The 14,056-nt window shown below is 33.2% G+C and overlaps 1 protein-coding gene across 1 annotated transcript in view; it reads left to right on the forward strand.

Moving 5' to 3' along the window:
* FHIP2A (FHF complex subunit HOOK interacting protein 2A) overlaps positions 1–12,748 on the forward strand; it is a 42,791-nt gene extending 30,043 nt beyond the window's left edge. Inside the window, exons 12-17 of the mRNA XM_074295685.1 lie at positions 2,949–3,092; positions 3,847–3,937; positions 8,845–8,988; positions 9,356–9,496; positions 10,772–10,875; positions 10,977–12,748. Of these exons, the coding sequence (XP_074151786.1) occupies positions 2,949–3,092; positions 3,847–3,937; positions 8,845–8,988; positions 9,356–9,496; positions 10,772–10,875; positions 10,977–11,082 (730 nt within the window). The 3' untranslated portion in view covers positions 11,083–12,748. The remainder of the gene's footprint in view (positions 1–2,948; positions 3,093–3,846; positions 3,938–8,844; positions 8,989–9,355; positions 9,497–10,771; positions 10,876–10,976) is intronic.
* Positions 12,749–14,056: the final 1,308 nt, after the last annotated feature.

The raw sequence follows: 14,056 nt of genomic DNA on the forward strand, positions 1-14,056 counted from the left end.
TAGATCCAGGCAGTCCCATACATGTTAAATGTGTTATAGTATATCCTAGATACAATATATGTGTGCAGAACTGGATTTCCTGTTACACGGGAAGAATTGGATTCAGAAGGTAAAAATAGCCTGGGAAGAAAAACAGTTTACACTCATTTCCCAGGGTTCCTTCTCTGGGTGTAGCTAATTCTGTCCATCATTGATCAATTGGAATTGGATTAGATCTTCTCATTGTTGAAGTGTATAGTGCTCTCCTGGTTCTATTCATTTCACTCAGCATCAGTTGATATAAGTCTCTCCAAGCTTCTCTGTATTCCTCCTGCTGGTCATTTCTTACAGAACAATAATATTCCATAACCTTCATATACCACAATTTACCCAACCATTCTCCAACTGATGGACATCCGTTCATCTTCCAGCTTCTAGCCACTATGAAAAGGGCTGCCACAAACATTTTGGCACATACAGGACCCTTTCCCTTCTTTAGTATTTCTTTGGGATATAAGCCCAGTAATAGCACTGCTGGATCAGTAGTATTACTACTGTTCCTATTCAAAGGGAGATGGCCATGCCAGTATTTATTGAGAGTTGTGTAGTAGGAGTAAAAGAGTAGGGAAGGAGACCTAGAAGATTCGTTGTTGCAGTAAATAGAATTAGGGATATAAGAGTTCATGATTAACCAAGTTTATTATGTATTAATATCATTTGCTTGGTGATTAAGCAGATAAGTGTCAAATTTGTAGAATTTGTATTCCGTTTGGAAGTCAATGTTTAGGCATTGTAAAGATTAGGCAAGGGAATGAAATAATAATAGATATGCACATGCATAGTTAACTTTTTGGGCATAATTCCAGATTGCTCTTCAGAATGATTGGATTCGTTCACAACTCCACCAACAATGCATCAGTGTCCCAGTTTTCCCACATCCCCTCCAACATTAATCATTATTTGTTCCTGTTATCTTAGCCAATCTGACAGGTGTGTAGTGGTATCTCAGAGTTATCTTAATTTGCATTTTTCTGATCAATAGTGATTTAGAACACTTTCATATGAGTGGAAATAGTTTCAATTTTATCATCTGAAAATTGTCTGTTCATATCCTTTGACCATTTATCAATTGGTTTGATTTCTTATAAATTAGAGTCAATTCTCTATGTATTTTGGAAATGAGGCCTTTATCAGAATTTTTAACTATAAAAATGTTTTCCCAGTTTGTTACTTCCCTTCTAATCGTGTTTGCATTAGTTTTGTTTGTACAAAAGCTTTTAAATTTGATGGAATCAAAATTTTCTATTTTGTGGTCAATAATGATCTCTAGTTCTTCTTTGCTGACCTGACATCTAAATCCACAATTCTATCTATAAATTTGATAAGCATTCTGTTTATGCCATTAGCAAATAAATGGTAGAAAGTGAACAAAACAGATCTCACCTTGTTTCATTAGAAATTTCACTCCAGCCTCTTTGTTCTTGCTTTTAATCATTAAAACAGTTCTGAATTTATCAAATTTTAATATCATCCACCCCACATTCATTATGTTTTCTACAAATATATCTTGTCAGCATCCAAAAACTGTATTTATCATCTTCCCCTGGTCTACTGTTCTTGCAACCCATGATTAAAAATCATGCTTTCAACAATTCATTTTAAAATTTTGCCTGAAATTAAAATCAGGTTCATAAGCTATAGTTTAAGAAGTCTATGTTTCCATTTTTGCCATTTACTAGTAGCACCCATTGCAGTTTGCATTTTTTTTTTTTTTTTTTCAAATATATGAGACAGGCACATAGTTGCATTTGTAAGAATGGTGATTTGAGCCCATTGGACTTTATTTTGTCTTGCTATGTGCTCACTTAGCTTGGGTCTCACTTATCTCTCCAGTTGAAGATATATCTTTATAAGAGTAGTTGTACCTTTCCATCATTCCCTTCTCTGTAATTATTCTTTTTACTACTGGTACAGTCTATCTCTTTGCCTTCAAAATAGTTTGTAAAACAAAAATATAAAAATCCTGCACACCCTTTTGATATTAGCATTCATATCCAACCTCTGACTTTTCGCCTTTCTGATATTTTTATGGACTGTGCCACTTAGTTTTTAATTATCTGCCCTTGATTTCATCTTTCTGTATATGTCTTTCTAAAATCATTGTTGGCCAGTGCATTACTTTCAGTCTTTTTTCTTATTTAAAATTTTTATGTTTATCAAGGAAATTTTGTTCTTCAGTTCAACTTTTTTTAAAGGCATATTCTACTCTAGAATTTTAGTCTTAAACAACTTTTAGCATACAGAATATGCTAGCAGATGTCCAAATACTTTATTTTCCTCATCATTACTCTGCCATGGTTATGAGGCAGATTTGTGATCTGTTTTTGAAACTGTTTTGCCCATTTCTTTTTGGTAGATGCGTTCTTAGCCCAGCATTATTTTATACCTTTGTTAGTCCTACCCCAATGTTCTCTTGTGCCTCCCTCATCTGATTTCTTGTTCTCCTCAAATGAATATATCTTCTTGGTCCTTCTTGGTTCTTTTTATCTGTTCCTTTGGAATAAAAATGTATCTGTTTTTTTGCTATATTAGAGTTATGAGTTGAATCCTATTTTTGAGTTAAAATATAAAATTCATTTATTAAGTATCTTTTGCTCTAATGTGAAGCCACAAGTATTTTATTGCTGGGTTTCATTTTTGCACTGACCTTCTGAGAATTAATTGCTGGGCCTTTAATCTTATTTTCTTATCTCTTTATTCACCTTTTCCCTTTTGTATATCTATAAGTCACTAAACATATATTATTAGATGCACTTCAGCTGGCTAAGAGTATAGTTTTCATATGTGACGTCTTGATTAAGAAATTCAAATCTTTGTTCTTCAACATCATCTTTACATTTTTAAGGTTCATGTCTCATTTTAGTAAATTTGTAACAAAATATTTTCTTTATTTCTAAAATTTAACTTAGGGATTTGGAAGAAGATCCATTATTTACTGATCTTTCACCAGAAAACACTTTGTCAAATCAAGAGTGGCTTAGTTCTTCACCACCTACTACTCCAGAACATCCCAAAAATGATGGAAAAACTGAAGTCCATAAAATTGTAAATAGGTAAGTTTCTGTTTAAATAGAATTTGCATGGCTTCCTTTTAATTTTGCATCTATAATTTGTGTGAATATGTTATTTACATAGTTATTCTTTAAAAATTTTCCAAAAACATAGTGTGATGCCAAAAGAAGCCTTCACTTTCACAGCTTTTATTTAATATAATATAGGGAAACATACAACTATGCAATTTTCAATAATTAAAGCTGAGGCTACTAGTCAAGTCCAAGAGAAAATATTCATTTATTCATTTTCTTGTTTCTGTTTAGATTTTTCTAAATGAGGCCAACAAAATTTAGACATTTATCTGCCCTCTTGTTTCCCCATGGGCCAAAAGCCTTTCTCTTCTTTCTTTGCTTAAACAATAATTTGAGATCTCATAACAAGTTGTTATCTTTATAGATTTGCATGTTACTTAAGATCAACAATGATTACTTGGGAACTGAAAATGCTTTCATTGATCAGCAAATTATGTCTGCTTGTTATTTAGCATGAAGATAAAAAGAAACCCAAGCTGTTTAATAAAATGCTCTTAAGGCCAATTTGAAATTACAGAAAAATATTTTCCTAGTAATGTATGTGATGTAAAAATTAGGCAAATTACATATTGTCATCTATATTTTTTCAAAGAAGTCTTCTCTTGAATTGACTTAATTCTGCTCAAAAGGCATCACTAGGCAAAGGGAATTGCTTTTAACAGTATTGTGAAATGTAGAAACAATAATACGTAAGATGACTTTTTTTTTTTTTTTTTTAAAGTTTTCTCTGCCTAGTACCAGATGAAGCAAAATCATCCTACCAGGTAGAGGGCACAGGTTATGACACCTACCTCAGAGATGCTCATAGGCAGGTAAGTAAAGCTACTAATTTTTAAAAAATTAATTCATTAAAGAGGCACATATTCTGAAATAAGAACAGTAAAAATTTTATTTTCTATCTCTTTGTGTTTATAGATGTAACTTATCTATGCCCCTTTCTATTTTCTTGTTAGTAAATTATTTCCCTCCCTTCCTTCCTGTGGTAGAGTTGATACCACTAGCCATTCCTAATTACTCCTTCCCTTCAGTCCCTACCAGATCAGGTTTCTTTAATTCACTCAGTTTTATTAGTTGAGAGAAAAGATTGGGAGGGAGAAACAGGAGAAAAAAAAGAGAGAGAAAATATGATTTTGCTGCCAAACCCCTGCTACCTCTTCTCCTTCTTCCCTACCCTACTTAATTCTCCCTTCTCTCAGTAGAGGATAGCATTATAAACTCTCATTATAGTGAGGGAGAAATGAGGAAGGAAAATTTGCCTGCTTGTTCCTTGCTTCTTTTCTCTTCCTCTCCCAGTAAAAGAAAGAAAGGAACTCTTTCCATGTCTTCATTCCTCCAGCAGCCAGTCTGGAAAAGGATTGGGAAGAGAAAACCTCTATTCTTCCTCACTGAAATGAGCCAGGTACTGTGCTAAGTGCTGGTTATTCCAAAAAAAAAAAAAAAAAAAAAAAACCATTTAAAAAAAAATAGTTTCTCTGAGATTGGTGGATTTTTTGAGCTCAGGAGTTCTGAGCTGCAGTGGGCTAAGCCAATTATATATACCCACTGACTTGTAGTAATATAGCAAGCCCCATAGAGCAGGTTCAGGACCACTAAGTTGCAGAGGGAGGGGCAAACAAGATAATGGGTAGTGAAATCAGTAGCTACCACACTTTCAGCTTACACAAGAAAGGGAATTCCAATCAAAAAAATAAATAAAAATAACAATCATTGTATAATATTATTAGGTATAATGAGCCCCATAGTAAACATGAATCGTAGAATTCCTGTATTTTAATCAAATCTGAGAACCCTGAAATGTAATAACAACAATAATACTGTATACAATAACAAGTTAAGGATATGGTGTTAATCAGTAAAAACATGACTATGGTTATAACAATAAAAAAAAATTAGTTTCCACCCGTAAGAAGTTTACAGTCTTATATAGTTAAAAAAAAAAAAAAAAAACATACAAATAACTCTGTACAAGCAAAATGTATAAAGGATAAACTGAAGATAATTAATAGAGGTAAGACACTGGCATTAAGGAAATTCAAGAAAGGACTCTAGGAGAAGAGAGAAGATTGAATTTTATTTGGGACTTATGGAAACCAGGAAGCAGAGATAATGGAGAGCATACCTGGTGGGAGAAGCAGCAATGAAGATGCAATGCTTATTGCAGTAAGACCAGTGTCCCTGGCTTTTAGAATACATGGAGAAAGGGGGTAAGGCATAGAAAAAGGGCAGGAAAGGGTGGGGTGGGAGGTGGGTAGGTTGTGAAGGGTATTGAATGCCAAACAGGATTCTATATGTGATTTTGGAGATGATAGGGATCCAGTGAAGTCAATTGAATAGGAGGATGACCTGATCAGACTTGGACTTTGAGAATCAATTTCATAGCTAAGTGAAATATGGGTTAAAGTAGGAAAGAGATTTAGGGCAGGAAGATCAACCAGCAGCCTTTTGCTGTAATCTACATATGAAGTGTTGAGTTCTTGCACTAGCTTGGTGGCAATGTTAGTGGAGTGTAGGAAACACAGAAGAAATGTTACTAAGGTAAAACTGATAACATTGTATATTAGGAGGTAAGAAAGAGCAAGGAGTTGGAATGACATTCTAAGTTGTGAGGCTGGGTGTCAGGGAGAATAGTAGTACCCTTGACAGTGATAGGGATGTTAGAATGAAGAAAGGGCTTGAGGTGAAAAGAAAATGAATTTAGTTGTGGATATATTATGTTAAAAGATGATACAAAGCATCCTGTTTGAGATGTCCACTAAACATCTGGAGATGAGAGACTGGTGCTCAAGAAAGAGGTTAAAGCTGGGATGTAGATTGAATATCACCAGCATAGAGATGATAATTGAATTTTTTGGAGCTGATATGATCACTAAGGGAAATAGATTAGAGTGGAGAAAGTCCCAGATCAGAGTCCTGATAGATACTTCTTTTAATGGGTATGACCTGGGGAAAGAGCAGCAAAGAAGACTTAGAAGGAGCAGCTACTTAGGAGAACTAGCACAAGACAATATCATAGAAACCAGAGAGAAGAGAGCATCATGAAAAAGATGATCAGAGCGTCAAAGAAGAAAGATCAAGTTGGACAAATATCCCTTCTTCACTTTCTCAGCAGTCAGTCCTTCCTTCCTTATTTTCTAACATCTCTTTCCTGACTATCCCACTTGCCAGCCTTTGGCATTCCCTGCTTAAAAATCATAGATTCAGATCTGGAAAGGAGCCCATCTGGTCTCATTCCTTTATTTTACAAAAACAAAAACCAGGGTCTAGTGAGACTGAGCTACATTAGTGGTAAGTGATAGTGATGGGGTTTGAGGTCCCTTTAAGATTCCTTTCTAATTGCCCAACCCATGGCTGACTTTGATTCACAAATCCTGGTCAAAGGCACTCTTTGAATATCCAGGCCCAGCCCCACCATCAGCTCAGCTTCCCCCAGCCCTCACCTGATCTGAGATAACTGAAAAGCCCACCAAGAACTTAGGGGTACCGCCCATCATTTTTGGGTATAAAAGAGGTGAGCCAGAACTCCCTCTTCGCAGGAGCCCTCCCAGCCAACACATGGTATCCTTTCAGCCATGTAAGGGTTCCTGCCCGCCCAGCGGCCACCTCTGGCCCTGGCGTCTTTATAACTGAATTTTACTTCCAAATTTCTACAATACACCTTTTATTTATCAATCCAAATTTTCGGGCCTGTAAATTCATTTTACAGGGGACACTGCGCCTCATGGGATTATCTATGCACTAGAAATGGGGTTCCCCCTTTCCTTGCCCTCATTAATAGAGCCAGGGATCAAACCTGGGTCTTCTTGTTTCAAAGCCATTGTGTTTCTTTTATGCTTTATTGCTCAGCAGAGAGCTGGCCGAGAGGTCTTTCTTGCATCTAAAGTTGTTAACTTCAAGTGTTTCTCAGATTCATTCCAGCTGGTAAACACAGTAGAAGGAAAGATGTTCCTGGCATCACTAATTGAAATTCAAATATATTTTTTCATGGAATCAATCTTTTAAACAATTAAATACTTGAATTATAATCTTTCAGTTTCCTAAATTGTGAATTATATGTATATGATTTGTGGTTTAAAACCATTTTACTATCTAATTGGAATAAAAGGGTTACAAATTTATAAATTATTGGAACAATATGATATAGATGTTAAAGGAAACTCTGGATAATTGGTAATATGAAGTAATTTTCAAAATTACTTTTGGATCAGAATTTTAAAAGAATTTAGTGTAAAAATGCTTTATATGGGGTACACAAAAAAAATATCTTAAAGCCTAAGGGCCAAATTGAAATTGTTAGTTAACTGTTAGTTCCATTGTTTCTGATTTCTTCCTTGTCTAGTGTGTTCCATTCATATAAATTCCTTTTTTAACTGATACTAAGTTGTTTTAATGACTACTGCTTTGTAATGTAGTCTGAAATCCCTAAGTGTAGTTACCCTTATCTCTACCTCTTTTCATTATTTCCCTTGATTTTATATTTTAAAATGTTTTGTTATTTTATTGTATCCTATAAGATAATCTCTTTGTAATTTCATTGGTGTAGTATTAAATGGTAAATTAACTTTGGTATTGTCATTTTTTTTTTATATTGACATGGCATAAGCTATGAATATTCCTCAGACTATTTTAAGTTGTTTATTTCTTTTAAAAGTATTTTGCAATTGAATTTATATAGATTTTTGTGTGCTTTGAAAGTTATGGTAACTTGAACTTAATTGGGTTTAACTATTTTAATTGTCAGTTTAAAAAGACATCTTGTTTTTAAAAGGCTACAGTTAACACTAATAAAAATTTTATTTTATCATAAATGTCTTACCCACACAAAGGTAAATTTAAGAAGAATTATTCTTTTTTGTAAATTTTGAAAGTTGCATGTTGAAGAAAATAATGTTCTTTTTATTATTGATTCTTCAAGGGTCATAAGATAAGATGAAAGAGCAAAATTTTCACTTAAATTTGATATTATATACTAGATTTAATATATCTCTTCATAGAGAGGGGAGATGTTACATTTTTTCATATAGATGTTAGTCATTTATTCCTGAAAATGTTCATCTTTGTTTTGTGAAATAACAGTTATAGGCCCTAACTGTGGATACATGTTATGTCACTACTTTTTTTGCTGAGATATCTATCTATTCATCTTCATGCCTTTTGATAACAAATTTGATCTTTTTCTCTGGACTTACCTTACTTTACCTTACTTTTAAAGCCATTCTAGTTGAAAATATTGAAAGGAAATGTGATGGGGTTTTTTTTTGTTTTGTTTTGTTTTTTGTAAAAGTGATACTTTATCATCATACCCTTTGCACTCTGCCACTTGTCACTTAGAGCCATTTCAGTTAGGTGTTCCTCCTTTGGGTTTATGTAAGTCAAGTATCCAGCAAAATCCAATTAATATCAGAGGATAGCAGATAGAGATGGAAGACACCCTGGAGATAATCCACTCTAAACTCCTCATTTTTCAATTAATTGAAATCCAAACTCTAAGGGATTAAGGAGATTTGCATAAAGTAATATAATCACTTGGCAGTTCAAATTCAAACTCAAGACTTTTGAATTCAAATCCAGCACTCTACTTTTTTCACTATATCCCACTGTTGTCTCTTATGTGCCTAGCATTGTATCTATTTTGGTGAATAAATATACTGCAAGTTATTTCTGAAAATCATTTCTATTTAAAATTTAGCTCAATTTAACCATCCAAATATCTTTTTCTTAGTTCCGGGACTATTGTTCTATCTGCTTAAGATGGGAGTGGCCTGGATCTCCAAAAGCATTGGAAAAGTGCAATTTAGAAGCAGCTTTCTTTGAGGGTCATTTCTTGAAAGTTTTGTTTGACAGAATGGGAAGGATTCTTGATCAGGTAATTTGAAATAAAGTACTTCTAAGTACTGTGTTTGTGTTCTTTCAAATTACTATTCTTTGTAAATTGTACTTTTTAAATTAGATCTTCAACATAGCAATTATATTTTCTTTGTCTCACTTAATAACTCATGAAACTTTATATCAACTTAGTACTCTATGCTAAAGATTTCTGGGTAGTTTTTTGTTTGTTTTTTTGGCTTGGGTTGTTAAGGCTAATGGTCGCCTTTAGATGCAGAATATCCTAATGAAAAATAAGATGAAGGGCTTTATTTTCTGATGAACTGAAGTTAAGTAAAAAATTAAGTAGAATACTATCAAATGTAAGGAAAATGATTTATGATTTTTCTGTTTTTTCCTTTCCACAGCCATATGATGTAAATTTACAAGTAACCTCAGTGTTATCCAGACTTTCTCTGTTCCCTCATCCTCATATACACGAGTACCTTTTAGATCCATATGTGAACTTGGCTTCTGGCTGTAGATCACTTTTTTCTGTTATTGTCAGGGTGAGTGATTAATATTGTATGTTATATGGGGTCCATAGAAGTGCATAATTATTAATAAAATTATTAAGAAAATGTGATATTATATACTAGACTTTATAGTTACATGCAAAGGAAATATTTTATACATAATCCCTGAAAAAAAGGTGACATTTACTACTTCAAAATCTCTTCCAGATATAACATTCTGTAACTTAGGTTATACATATAAAGCAATAGTTTAATATAAAATAGATCAGCCATATGCCTACCATGAAAAGAATGTGAGCACATGTGGGTGTTATGCTATATAATATATACTAGATACTGGACTTGAAGTCATATTTGAGTTCTAGGTGAGGATGTGCATTTTACTTCCCTCTTTTTAAGTTTGTTTCTTGATCTCTGAAATGAAGGTTTTGGATTAAATAAATTCTGAGGTCCATTTCAGCTCAGATTGTTAGAGCTGGAAAAGACTTTGGAACTGAGCGAGTCCAGTTTCCTCTTTTTACAGATAAAACAATGGCTTTAAAAGTTCATGGATTTAACCGAATGTCACCCAGAACATGAGAGAAGGAAGAGTTGACTCAGAGCTTTTTACTTAAAGTCAAATATTCTGTCTTTGTTCTCATTGCATCATGCTAGTCTCAGTTTGATTCTGGGAAAATCTGCTTTAGCTGTAGATGAAGAAAGTAGAAGATAGCCTTAAATGCAGGACTCAGCCTGCTCCTTATGAGCAGTATCTGTGACTTTGGGCAGCTCACTTATGCTCTAGACTTCATTTTCCCATCTGTAAAATGGAGAGCTTAGGTTCAGTACCTCCTAAGGTCGCTTCCAACTCTATATTTGTGATCCTGTTGGAGAGTCTACCTTTGAATGGCATTATGTTAAGTTTTTACATTAAGTAAGTCTGAGTGAATATTTTGTCAATGAGGTATGTTTATTAGTAAAAACTGACATTTTTCTCTCTGTATCTTAGAGTTGGTTATATAGAAGTTTTATAACAATAGCAACTCTCATTGTACATTGTTTTAAAGTTTACAGAAAACCTTCACTATAATTCTCTTATAGCTTGATTAAGCGTATGTTATTATCCTCTTTTCCACAAAAGTCAACTGAGGTTCAGGAATACTTAAAGCTTTTAAGGAACAGAATCTAAATCCAAACCAGATTTTCCCCAAGCCAACATTTGCATTGTTCCCCATACTTGACACTTTCATGAATTGCTCTTCTTTTCTAGGAAGTTTCCATGTGTGGGACTTGCTGGATACAACATCTTTTGTTTTTGTGTATTTACAGGTTGTTGGAGATCTTATGGTCCGAATCCAGCGGATTCCAGATTTCACCCCCAAACTTCTGCTGGTCAGAAAACGACTACTTGGTTTGGAGCCTGAAGGTCCAGTGTAAGTCATAATTAGACATATGGTCATATAAAAACTTGTAACAATTTTGCTATTTTGTGATGATTCCCTTTTAATTACTTTAGTTCTTTTAACTTTACTAGGATTGACCACATGACATTACTAGAAGGTGTGATTGTATTAGAAGAGTTCTGTAAAGAATTGGCAGCAATTGCATTTGTGAAATATCACACTTCATCTACACCATGAAGGACATCTTTATGGTAGCTTCCATGTCACTCAGGCAAGAAAGGTTGAAGCCTTAAACTGGCCGGAACCATGGAGGTCACAACTGAATGGATATTCTTGGTAACAAGTGTACAGTTTTTGACATTGTCTTTTATCGTAGTAGTTCTGTATATAATTGCACGTCACTGATCCCAGGATGCAATCAAAGGAACTTCAGGAAACAAACATTTCTAATGACTTTCTAATGGCTGTAAAAATTTCTGATGTCATAATTTTGACCTTATTTTATTTTAATCTTATTTTAGATAATGGGGCTTTTTGACACTCTGAAGCTCAATACAAATGTTCTTTTTGATTGATATGTAGCAAAGAAAATCATTGGTTTTTGTAACTTTTGGATGCCAGAATTCTTATCAAGCAAAGCATGAAAGGAAAATGGAAATCAGATAATGAAAAACATGCATTAAAAAAATTCGTTCAGTACCTAAAAAAAGTAGGGAAAAGCAGAAGGTGATAACCGAAGATAAGAATTTTTAGAACAAATTAGCTTCCTTCAATATTTTATAAGAAAAAGGATAATTTAGTATAATGAAGAAATTCTTAATTCATGTACTGGTATTTAATCAATTAGATATTTTTCAAAATGTTATTTTAATCTTGTTTAGCAATATTAAGAATTGATTTCATATGCTGTTTTCAGTTTATTTAAAGTATCATATTTGCCACTGTGTTTGCTAAAACAGTATTTTTTTAAGAAGCTTATTTAACACAAATTGGGTTTAGAACATTTTGTGCCTTGGCAATGTGTTTTGTGATTTTATTATCCTGTTGAATTTCATGGTAGTTTCTAGGCAAAGAACTGACTGATATCACTTTAATAAGCAGCAGTCTGAATGCCAACATCCTCAATGTTTACATTTTTCTTTATTGAAATCTTTGTTATATAGGGTTCTAAAGGGAAAAAAAAATCATAGTCTTTCAATGTCCCGCTTATATGTCAAAGGATTTTGGTAAATTTGGTAAATTGCTGGATGGGGGTGGGGGTGTGTGTGTGTGTGTGTGTGTGTGTGTGTGTGTGTGTGTGTGTGTGTGTGTGTAAAGTGGGGTAAAGTAGGTGCTTGAAAGGGAATATTGGGTAACTTATCTTGGGGGGTGAATGCTTTGTGGACAAAGCAGTGTGTGCTGCTGTCACTTGGCCTTTTTAATTTAAATGATTATTAGTACTCAGTTCAGTTCTTCTAAGTTTGTTTAGGAGTTTTTTTGTTAACATTTTTAAAGTTAAGCAGCTGCACTTTCTTTTTCTTTATTACCAGTCCACTTAAAAATGTTTGGGGGAAAAAGTTAACTTTATAATCATTTAAAGGGAATCTGTCACTGCCTCTTTTGAGAAGGTATATTTACTTAGCATATATTTGCCATGTCTGAAGACTGCACTGCCTTTGTATAGGACCAAATTATAAACCTTTATGTATATAGGGCCTTTGCTTTGATTTCATTTGTCTGTTCTCTTATGTTTCATTAAGCTTCTTTTCGTTGTTAGATAAGATCAAGATTTTAAACAGTTATGAATATTCTTAACAGTAGATTTATCACCTTTTAAGATAGTCTGTTTCTAAGTAACTTAAATCAAATCTGTAATGATATTTCAAATTTGCAAAGTAAAATAACAAAAAAAATAACAAAAAAATCAAGTTCCTAAACTTCAGGTATTAACATGTATAGTTTTCTTTAAAAATTTTTGATAATGGAGTTTCATTCAGTCAGCTACTGTTATCAGTCAGTTCATGCAAAGAGTACTGCATTCTAATTATATTGTAGAAATGGTTTAATTAATTTGGATTATTTAAAATTTAATGCATTGAGGTTAATTTTGCTTATTAATGTTTTCTTATGTTGATATATAATTGTTTAATGCTTAAGATATGACTGATGTTTTTACCTCTCAACCAAATACTATTCAATTCTCACTCTCAGATATGGGTCTTTGAGCTCATCCATGAAATCAAGCTAAGAGCTTTAGTACTTGTTTTTGTAATGGGTGCTGCTTATGAAACCATAGTTATTAATACAGTGACTTCCAAATAAGTTAAAATGAACTTTGTTTTTGCACTTTTTGTGTTTAGGAAGATAGGAAAAATCACTCAGTGTTGGGATCTGGATTTGTCAGTGGAATGTTGCAATAAATAGCTAGTTTTATTGTTATTCTGTTGATAGGGCTCTATATTTCCTATCAATGAGCATTTAAATAAAAGATTGTTAATAGCTAGTGTTGGACTAAAAACCACCTCTGAGATGATCACCTTAAGGAGATCCCAAATTGAATTTTAGCTTTGCTGCATATTTGTGTAAATAGGAGTGCACATTAAAAAAAAATTCTTTACCAGGGCAGTTGCTGTTTTCAAATCCTATTGAAGTTTTCATAATGAGCATCAGTCTTAGCCTGTTATCATTACAGTGCTCACATTGTGACTATGTATATTTCTCATAATATAACTGTGCAATATGGAAGCTGTGAATTAAAACATAGCTTTTCAGTCTGGTTGTACATTACTTTATGTATATATAAGGACCAAAATCCTTAGCTTGCTTACACTGTTGCTAGTGTAAAAATTGTTACACCTAATTTTACAGGGCACAAATTATGGAATTACTTCATCAATTGGTAAATTTTTCTATAAATTATTGTACAAATATAAAATTACCATTTAATTATGAACTTTATAGACATTGATAGAAGAAACCGTAAAATGCTAACTCACAAATTACATGGTGTTTGTATTTTGGGTTGTACAATAAATCCAGATATCTATGCCAGGGTAATAATCCAGTGCTTTAACACACAATTGATAATCATTTCAGGCCCTGTAAAATAGTGTTACTGTAAACTCTTTGTTTGCCTCCTGCCTTGTTTACATTAAACAGGATATTCAGTAAATTTTTTCTATTGAACTTTGTATAAATTGATGACTTAACAGTGTTACCATGGTTTGGCAGT

The sequence above is a fragment of the Sminthopsis crassicaudata genome, chromosome 2, assembly GCF_048593235.1.
Source record: "Sminthopsis crassicaudata isolate SCR6 chromosome 2, ASM4859323v1, whole genome shotgun sequence".
NCBI lineage: Eukaryota > Metazoa > Chordata > Mammalia > Dasyuromorphia > Dasyuridae > Sminthopsis > Sminthopsis crassicaudata.